Source organism: Hemibagrus wyckioides, linkage group LG04 (genome assembly GCF_019097595.1).
Source record: "Hemibagrus wyckioides isolate EC202008001 linkage group LG04, SWU_Hwy_1.0, whole genome shotgun sequence".
Taxonomy (NCBI): domain Eukaryota; kingdom Metazoa; phylum Chordata; class Actinopteri; order Siluriformes; family Bagridae; genus Hemibagrus; species Hemibagrus wyckioides.
In genome coordinates this window covers 11,875,809-11,886,287 of record NC_080713.1, presented here as the reverse complement: position 1 = coordinate 11,886,287, position 10,479 = coordinate 11,875,809, and the positions used below count along the sequence as shown (strand labels likewise).

Below are 10,479 nucleotides of genomic sequence, written 5' to 3'. Positions count from 1 at the left end.
GGTTAAGGAGTACGTGATTGATGTGCTTAATGTTTGTGGGACACTTTTTTATTTTTAATCCATAAAAAAAGAAATTCTTAAACATGCTTAGAATCCACTGAAGAAATGATTAACACGCAAGCAACATGCACATAATCATTTAAAGTCACGACATTGAAGAGAAAGTAATTTATTTCAAGAAGTGAAACACAATCTGCCAACTGTGAAAAACAAAAAACATGAACGATGACCACAAGGCAAAGCAAAAAAACAAACACAAAAATTAGAACTTCACCTTTGTGTAGTGGTCAGGTCAAATGGAACCGTTTTTTTTTTTTTTTGTTTGTTTGTTTGTTTTTACGTTTGTTGTGAATTATCCGTAAACACAGATGCGTTTTCGAGAGCTGGATTTCAAAGCTGTTTGTTTCTCATGCTTCTGTTGTTGTTTATCATCTGTATTTGATAAATCAGTTCAAAATAATATATTCATTAACAACAATGTGTGTAAATGACTTTTTATTTATTTATTTATTTATTTATTTGATTTCTGGAGTGCTTTTAAAACCCTAATAATGTCCTGGGACCAAAGAGTGAACATAAAACAAGGGTTAACTCGGGACACTAATGAGGACTGTCACTACTCGATCTACTGGAAACACGATTTGTACTGCGCATGTGCGGAAATGTGTCTACATCTTGTTAATAGTTTTTTATTTGTCACATATACAGCACAGTGAAATTCTTCCTCGCATATCCTATCCTTGAGGGTTGGGGTCAGAGCATAGGGTCAGCCATGATGCAGTGCCCCTGGAGCAGGGTGGAGCAAGGTGGGGTGGGGTGGTTGTTAGGGTGCCCAGAGCCTTAACCACTTGAGCTACCACTGCCCCAGTCTGGAGTAGGATGAAACGATTTACGGCAGTTTCGGGTATTTATAATACTGCTGTTATAATACTACAAATAATATAATGTTATAATGTGTTCTTGGCAGCAATTTGCATATCTAAAGAACAAATCGTGTTTCTGGAACGGATCGAGTACGAACTACTATCGGTCATGTGACTCTATTCAGATTATTAAAATGTAGATAACATTGTATGCAGTACACACCTCGAAAGAAGGAGTGCTGTTATATGATTGTGAATATGGATTATACAACTGTTCTATAAACAAGAAATCTCTAGTGAGTTACTGACATTTCTGACATTATCTGTATACACAGATCAGGCATAACATTATGATCAGTGAGAGGTGAAGTGAATAACACTGATTATCTCCTCATCATGGCACCTGTTAGTGGGTGGGATATATTAGGCAGCAAGTGAACATTTTGTCCTCAAAGTTGATGTGTTAGAAGCAGGGAAAATGGGTGAGTGTAAGGATTTGAGCGAGTTTGACAAGGGCCACTTGATTGAAAACAATCTGACTGAAACAAACTGCTTTTCAACAATAAAATCATTTTAATTGAGGACATTCTAAAAAAAAAACCTTGTAAAATGACAACAGTAACAACAACAAGGAACAAGGAATAACAGTCTCTGTGACTCTATAACGCTTGAATGAAATTGCATCTTCTGAATCTATTGCACAGATTTTATACACATGTGGATGCGTAATAATAATAATAATAATTAACCGTATATTATGCCATGAATGTTATGGGTAAATTTTTTTAAATGTAAATTTAAATTTTCTTGAAATGTTTAAATGTTTTAGAATTTATTTAAGCTATTCAGTCTATAATAATAATGATGATGATGATGATGATGATGATGATGATGATGATGATGATGATTATTATTATTATTATTATTATTATTATTATTATTATTATAGTTTCCGCCTACAAAGCGCGTTCAGTGCGGTTACAGGGGCAGTAAGTGTGAAGCTCGGAGTTCAGTGCAGGAGGGTAAAAGTCCAGGAAATTGCCCGAGGGAACTGAGAGACAGGATGAGAAGGAAGCAGCGTGACGCGTGTGGTAAAGTAGACGATATTGCTGAGCTGTGAGTTGAGGCTGAAGCAGGAAGGGTGACCCCTGCACGGGCCAGGAGAAATCACCCGGCAGCACGAGCCCCAGGGTGACACTCGGGCTCTGCGCTAGGTCAGGGCGCGCGCGACGTCGCCGCCGCCGCAGTTTGCGCGTGCCGGTGTCACTGATGAAGAAGTCGTCGTCGCCGGACGGATCGAGCGTCCAGTAGCTGCCTTTCCCCGGGTCATCATAACGGCGCGGCACTTTGATGAAGCTGCGGTTTAGGCTCAGGTTGTGGCGGATGGAGTTCTGCCAGCCGCGCTGGTTCCGGTAACGGTAGTACGGAAAGTTCTCGGTGATAAATTCATAAATGCCGCTAAGCGTGAGGCGGCGCTGAGGACTCTGCAGGATCGCCATCATTATGAGCGCGTTGTAGCTGAACGGAGGCTTCTCCTCTGTCAATGATCCTCCTCCGCTCCCACTGTCTCTCGCGTCTCTGTTTTCGTCGCGCGCATCATTCCTGCCGCGTGTTCCTGAAGCGGATCCTGTCACGTCTCTGTCGCGCCGCAGCAGCAGACTGTTGATGCTGAAGGATGAGGAGGAGGAGGAGGAGGATGTGTGCAAATCTCTATCAGCGGATTTCAAATCCCTTAACATAACAGCGCGTGCACACACGCAACAGAGGAACTTTTACACACTGCTTCCGGAAAAAGTATATATATATTAACGCCGACTCAGGCTTGTGAAACCTGAGTCAGGAGTTTCTGTGCTATTATGTCTCTCAGGCTGATGAACAAACTCTGGACTTGAACACCGCTGAATCATTAAAATCTTGATCAACTCAGTCCCGCCCCCGGCCTCGTGCGACTCCCCATAAACCTGTAGTAATTAATGGGGTGGGCGGGGCTGTGACTGAGTACACAGGTATTTGAAGATACTGAAATTATTATATTTCATAACTGTGATATTGATAGTGGAGTTTTTTTTTTTTTTTCGAAACAAAATAGCAGGAAAGAAAAGAGAAGGAGCTGCACACTTTGCACTTTATGTGGCTTGGACAAACCTCTGTGTTGTTTTTTGTGTTTGAACTGGATGTTGTATGTTTATGTAGCACCAGGTCCTGGAGAAACGTTGTTTCATTTCACTCTATGTGGTTGAAATGACAATAAAGCTTCTTGAATCTTGAATTCTTCCTCTTGAATCTTCTTCTTCTTCTTGAAAAAAGCTGCTCAAAATTTTCTTGAGATAGCAAGCACGTGACTAAATTGCGCTCGAGGGAGCAGTGACCTAATATGGCGATGCTGTGCGGTAAATAAACGCGCACGCGCAATAGTCTTATTTCCAAGCCATTGATAAACAATCTTAACTCGCTCAAATTAACACGTAAATTGTCCGACAGATCTTTAGTGAAAAAAGTTAGCAAATATGAAAAACAGTAAATGAATGGTGTTTGTGCCGACACCCTTCTGAAAGATGATAAAGTGATGTTTTCAGTTGTTTGTTTGTTTTTTTACTGTTAAATATTCTGAAAGGATTGCAATGTTATGGGCAAAGCACAGTGTCTATGTTAATTGTCTCTATAAGCAGCCCCCTGGAGAACCCTTGGGTTGCTGAGGATTGAAGGGATGCTCAGGAAATGGCTGGTAGGTAAGGTCTGGACACAGCCGGAGGTGTGGTGGCAGAGCCAACCTGTTGAAGGATGAATTATGACAGTCAGCAGGAGATCTGCTGTCGAGCCCTCACAAGGTGTCATGGGCTTAAATCAGTGGAAGGGGGTGACCATCTGATGACCGGCTGTAACTACCAACCCTTGTGCAGTTGAGAGATGTAGCCAAGCCTTGACCTAGTGCTTGAAAGGAGGACAGGAGAGAAGAGGCGATGCCACTGGCTCACGTTTGGTGCAGGGCCGAGTATTTTGCATATCACTTTCATCTCTAATGGGATGGCTGAGCTGCTTTATTTATATTTTAGTATAACACTATACACAAAGGTGATTGCTTCCTGCATTATCATAGATAAACAAAAACACAGTTATATCTTATACTATACGATATATATCTTTTTTTTTAATACTGATGGTTTAAATATTACATCAGGCGAGGACAAACTATTCAATCTGAATAGTAATCATACAGTGAAATACACAGAAGGATTTCAATAAAATATGTACAAAATACAGGATGAGAAGCATAAAAGATCCCTCAAAATCATAACTCTATCGAAACATCGGTTTTAGTCAATGAAACTTTCAGGATGTGTGAATTATTGGTGCCTTGAGTGTGTGCAGTGAGGAATACAGCTTCTCTCCCGGACACTGCGTGTCTGCGATGTCTCTGTGTCCCAAAATCACAAAGTTGGGTTGTAAATATCCCTTGGCCACTCCATGCTGGATCAAAGCACGCACGGCTGACAGGGCCTGCAAGCTCGGAGACTCATCTGAGAGCAGGGAAATCACACCGACACAACAGGTGAATACTAAAACAAGCTTAAACATGTGAGGGTATGTGTGTCACTGGGGCAGCTTTGTGTTCTTACCATTAAAGTTGCCCATAAAAGCAACACCGACAGAGTCATGGTTATGTGCTTTTGCGTGTGCTCCGACGATGCCCCAGCCACGGCCTTCATACACCTCACCAGTCTGGTCCACCAAAAAGCTGTACATGCAGAATGAGCAGTTAACTTAAAAGCTTTTCACATTGAGCTTAACCCTGCGTTAACATCGCTCTAAACCCTGCTTTTTACTACAGGTAGAGGAACGTTTCATACTAGGAATTTGGAGACAGGATAAGTACCACATTTTATGCAGGGTTATGAGACCTTGCTCTAAAGCAGTGTTAAATCCCACATTTTTACGTTACAGCTTGATGCTTAGCAACAGAAACCCAATCAGGAATTGAACTGTGGTAAAGTATGAGCTGTGTGAAACCCTTTCTGTTTTCTGTGGGTTCTGTTTACCTGAGGTTTAGGACCCAGGTTTAGGTATTTCAAGATAGAATTTTTATTTCCAGATACAGTGCTAAGTCATTTACAGACAATAGGAACAAGAATAAACCGATTAAACAGAGCACTGTTAAGCAATACACATTACAGGAAGGTTAACAATAACAATATTCACTAACTTGTAGCCGATGTCGTTGAAGCTGCGCTCGTGGATGTGTAGGTGCTGAATGTGTTGTAGCTGAGAGATGCTCTGCGTCTGACTCCAGCAGCTCCACAGTGCTGTGTGATGGATAATAAGCTTGTCAGCAGGTTTGTGTAATTTTTCTCTCATCTGAACATCATCTGCCTTCCACACACTGCGGGGGATCACTGACACTGCACGCAAGAGAGACAGGTCAACAACAGCAAAATCCTCATGCTGGTAAATGTGTGTGAATAGATTCACCCTGCTCATTCTAAGGGGGAGTAGGTAGTTACAGAATCGGGACCAGTCTAAAACTTTTTAGACAGTCTAAAAAAAAATTTTTTTAATTTGTAAAAGTAATTTACTCCATGTCACAATTTTCACTGTTATATAGACTAAATATTTAGGTTTATAAACCTACAGTTTTATGAACCTACAACCCATCAGACATCACATTATGACCACCTGCCTAATATTGTGTTGATCCCCATTTTGCTGCCAAAAACAGCCCTGACCCGTCATGCTCTGTGTATTCTGACACCTTTCTATCAGAACCAGCATTAACTTCTTCAGCAGTTTCAGCAACAGTAGCTCGTCTGTCGGATCTGATCACACGGGCCAGCCTTCTCTCCCCACATTCATCAATGAGCCTTGGCCGCCCATGACCCTGTTGCCAGGTTCACCACCGTTACTTTCTTGGACCACTTTTGATAGATACTGACCACTGCAGACGCTCTGATCCAGTCGTCTAACCATCACAATTTGGCCGTTGTCAAACTCGCTCAAATCCTTACTCTTGCCCATTTCTCCTGCTTCTAACACATCAACTTTAAGGACAAAACAGGTGCCATGATGAGGAGATAATCAGTGTTATTCACTTCAGATCTCAGTGCTCATAATGTTATGCCTGATCGGTGTACAATTTAATGAACCTACAATTTAATGCCAGCTGTTTTAAGAGACTTGATATAATCTATTATGGCTAGTTTTGTAAATTTAACTTTTCCTGTTAAAGAAATGACTATACATTTTATATAACAGATATCACTGTATAAAACGATGACACAGTACACATAGGGAACAGTGAGAGCAGGAACACAACATGGATTGTAAAATCTACATTAATTAGTTTGATTAGAAACCGTGATATTCGTTATAACAGCATATAAGTCAACGATTTTGAGTGTTTTATTATTGTTCAGCATCCTGAAAGCACCTAATTAGTGAGCTAAAATCACTAATTTTAGGAAAAGATTACACTGGGATCCGGTTCCACTTAGTAACTAAAGAAGCTAACAGAATTTATATTTATCTGTTTTAACAAAACAATTCTGCATCACTGAGAGAAACACACACACACACACACACACACACATAACGAACAATAGAGAAAGAGAGCCTGACTGATTCAATAACAAATAAAGCTACATGTAGAGAAATGTGAGTAAAATTTAGTCTGCATGTCTCACCTGTACTGTACTGAGCTGCTGCTGGCATGTTTGCGTCTGTGTGTGTGTCTGTGTGTGTCTGTGTGTGTGTGTGTGTCTGTGTGTGTGTGGGTGTGTGTGCAATCACGAAAAACGAGAACAATTAAGTGCAAACACACCACACGGGTTGTTAAGGGCGGGCATTTCTTCGTGGAATTTCCGCGTGAGAGTCATCGACATCGACATTATGTACATACACACACACACACACACACATACACACACACACACAGAGAGAGAGAGAGAGAGAGAGAGAGATTTGCTGGAATACAGTTTTGCATATGTACTGGAAATTTAAGATTTAAGGCGCAGGACGGAATTGCCGCTTTGAGGACGTGTTTATTCACACTGCATACACAGATCAGCCATAACATTATGAACACTGAGAGGTGAAGTGAATAACACTGATGATCTCCTCATCATGGCACCTGTTAGTGGGTGGGATATATTAGGCAGCAAGTGAACATTTTGTCCTCAAAGTTGATGTGTTAGAAGCAGGAAAAATGGGCAAGAGTAAGGATTTGAAGGGCCACATTGTGATGGCTAGACCACTGGATCAGAGCATCTTCAAAACTGCAGCCCTTGTGGGGTGTTCCCGGTCTGCAGTGGTCAGTATCTATCAAAAGTGGTGCAAGGAAGGAACAGTGGTGAACCGGTGACAGGATCATGGACGGCCAAGTCTCACTGATGCACGTGGGGAGAGAAGGCTGGCCCGTGTGATCAGATCCAACAGATGAGCTACTGTTGCTGAAACTGCTGAAGAAGTTAATGCTGGTTCTGATAGAAAGGTGTCAGAATACACAGTGCCCAGTGAAGGGTTAGGGCTGTTTTGGCAGCAAAATGGGGACCAACACAATATTAGGCAGGTGGTCATAATGTTATACCTGGTCTGTGTATAAACAGTTGTTGTTAATGGTGGCCGTGAAATCCACTGTAAGTTTTGAAATCTAGAGAAATAAAGTTTCAAATACATAGTGTGCTGAGGGGAACACAGCCATCTTTATCTTTTAACTGTAGCTCTGTAATGCTATAATATGCTATTATATTATATATAATAATATCAATAATAATAATAGGAAGAAGAAGATGATGAAATTATAGGTTAAACAAAACTTTATCATTAAGGCATTTATAAGTTGTTTGTACAGGACAGAGGAGTTTACACCCTTACAAGCTAGGATTTTTTTTTTGTCTTATTTAACATAGCTGCTATAACTAAACTGAAAACAGGAACTAACTCCTGTGCTGGGAAACATGCTGATATAAAGCTTTAAATAAAACTTCACCATATTAACTCTTTACTCATATGATCTAAAATCATATCAGTTTATGATTAGTCTTCCTTTATGGAGAAAGTCCGCTGTAAAATCCCTGTGTGTGATGACGGTATTAGTGTGAGTGCATTAATATGAGCCTGTTATTTAAATGTCAGACCTGTGCTGCTATAACACATTTCAACGTGAGGATTTAACTAATCAACACATTTTCTGTTAAAAGAATAAAATGGTTACAGGTGTGATGTTATTATGCACACAACACAAATGCTGCCTAAAATTCCAGCCAAAGGTTCATATACTCCTGACCTTCACATTCATGTGAGGTTCTTCCCCAAACTGTTACCACAATGTCGGAAACACACAGTTGTATAGTATGACTTTGTTTGCTGCGGCATTACAATTTCCCTTCAATTTACTTTCCTTCACCACTGACAAGCTGGAACATGTTTTGGGCTTCTGAAACTGCAATGTTAAAGCATACATATACTATATTGCCAAAAGTTTTGGGACACCACTCCAAATCATTGAATTCAGGTGTTGTTTTTCAGGGGTTGGGCTCAGCCCCTTAGTTCCAGTGAAAGGCTTCAGCATACCAAGACATTTTGGACAATTTCATGCCCCCAACTTTGTGGGAACAGTTTGGGGATGACCCCTTCCTGTTCCAACATGACTGCACACCATTGTACAAGGAAAGGTCCATAAATCCATGAATTAGAGCAGAGACTGTGAGCCAGGTCAAAACTGGGACATCTGCCTTTACATGCACATGAATTTAATATGGAGTTGGGCCACCCTTTGTAATTATAACAGCTTCAACTCTTCTGGGAAGGCTTTCCACAAGGTTTAGGAGTGTGTTTCTAGGAAGTTTTGACCATTCCTCTAGAAGCCCATTTGTGAGGTCAGGCACTGATGTTGGACATGAAGGCCTGGCTTGCAGACTCCACTCTAATTCATCCCAAAAGTATTCAATCAGGTTGAGGTCAGGACTCTGTACAGGTCAGTCAAGTTCCTCCACACCAAACTCACTCATCCATGTCTTTATGGACCTTGCTTTGTGCACTGGTGTGCAGTCATGTTGGAACAGGAAGGGGTCATCCCCAAACTGTTCCCACAAAGTTGGGGGCATGAAATTGTCCAAAATGTCTTGGTATGCTGAAGCATTAAGAGTTCCTTTCAACGGAACTAAAGGGCCGAGCCCAACCCCTGAAAAACAACACCTGAATATAGTGATTTGGAGGGGTGTCCCAAACACTTTTGGCAATATAGTGTATACAGTTGTATGCTTCTAACTCTGTGGCAGTGGAAACAGCATAGGGAGAAAATGCAAACTCCACACACATAGGGTGAGGGCAGGAATCAAAGCCCCAAGCAAGGCAAAGGTGCAAGGCAAACATGCAGACCCCATTAATAAATAAATATTTTTCAAAAACATCTGCCTTCATACAGAGACTTTTTTTTGCTATATGTTACAATATTTGTTTTTGCTAAACAATGGACATTCGGGATTGAGATCAAAAGCTCAATAAAAACTTCTTTATATTTAAATCCAAACAATTGAGAAAATGGCAGCTTTTGTTTGAACCCACATATTCTTCAAGTGATCAAAAATATTAGACCAGTTTGTCTGAGATGTATTTCCTGTTGCCCATGTGGCCCCTGTTTTAAAACTAAATAGCTCTAAACATCTCTTAGTTTGAGCTCTGTAAATGCTGTGTTTGTTGTTAAAAGAGGGATAAAGCAATATGAAAACCAGAGTGTTATCTATGGGGGAAAAAATCAAGTTATTTTTGAAGCTGAGCAAAGGGAAAATCCACCAGAGATATTGCACAAAAGCATTGGGTAGATACAACAATTTGGAATGTCCTGAAACCCTGGTATACTAACAACCAGACATCAAACCGGTCAGCCATGGAAAACAACAGTAGTTGATGGGGGCAACACTGAGAGCTATGACCTCAGAAGGCTCTGAAGAACAGAGGTGAAGGTATCATAATCCACCTTTCAAAAAAGCAGAAATACAGAGGCCATACCACAATGCAAACCAATCACCAGCAGTAAGAATCAGAAGGCCAAAGTGGAGTTCAGTAAGAGGTACAGAGATGAGCCACAATAGCTCTGGAAACAAAATTAACCTCCACCAAAGTGATGAAAAGGCCGGAGTCCGGAAAAAGAAAGGATCTGCTCATGATCAAAAACATCTGTGCTCATCTGTGACGCAAAGTGGAGGTAGTGTCATGACTGGGATTGCATGGATGATCTGGAACAAGCTCACTAATCTTTACTGACGTGTAGCTCATGATGACAGGAACAGAATGAATTCAGAAATCTACAGAAACATTCTGTCTCCTGATTTACAGAGAAATATGTCCAGTCTAATCGGGAGGAACTTCATCATGCAGCAAGACAAATCACAACAAAGGACTTCATCAGGGAGTAAGAGTGACTGACCAAATCAGACATCAGACTATAACCCATTTCACCTCCTGAAGAGGAGACAGAATGGAGAAAATCCCCAAAATAAACAAATAAAAGAAGCTGCAGCAGTGTGGTGAACTGGCTTAATGCAGTTATTGCATGCAAGGCAAATGCAACCAAACACCGATCAGGCATAACATTATGAGCAATGAGAGGTGAAGTGAATAACAC

The 10,479-nt window shown here is 41.0% G+C and overlaps 2 protein-coding genes across 3 annotated transcripts; both read right to left on the bottom strand.

Moving 5' to 3' along the window:
• Positions 1 to 1,819: 1,819 nt before the first annotated feature.
• foxg1c (forkhead box G1c) lies at positions 1,820 to 2,602 on the bottom strand. Its single transcript, XM_058387945.1, has one exon. It carries the CDS (start codon positions 2,600 to 2,602, stop codon positions 1,820 to 1,822), a length of 783 nt encoding a protein of 260 aa, XP_058243928.1.
• Positions 2,603 to 3,164: 562 nt separating this feature from the next.
• On the bottom strand, positions 3,165 to 6,974 carry pglyrp5 (peptidoglycan recognition protein 5). Of its 2 annotated transcripts, none has more exons than XM_058387187.1 (4): positions 6,539 to 6,974; positions 5,065 to 5,164; positions 4,481 to 4,599; positions 3,165 to 4,381 (listed from the first exon to the last, which is right to left on the bottom strand). In XM_058387187.1, exons 1-4 carry the CDS (start codon positions 6,564 to 6,566, stop codon positions 4,194 to 4,196), a joined length of 435 nt encoding a protein of 144 aa, XP_058243170.1. In that variant the 5' UTR covers positions 6,567 to 6,974; the 3' UTR covers positions 3,165 to 4,193. The 2 variants fall into 2 exon arrangements, with proteins under 2 accessions (XP_058243170.1, XP_058243169.1); XM_058387186.1 differs by having other exon boundaries at positions 3,172 to 4,381; positions 5,065 to 5,260; positions 6,539 to 6,962.
• Between the last annotated feature and the right edge of the window lie 3,505 nt (positions 6,975 to 10,479).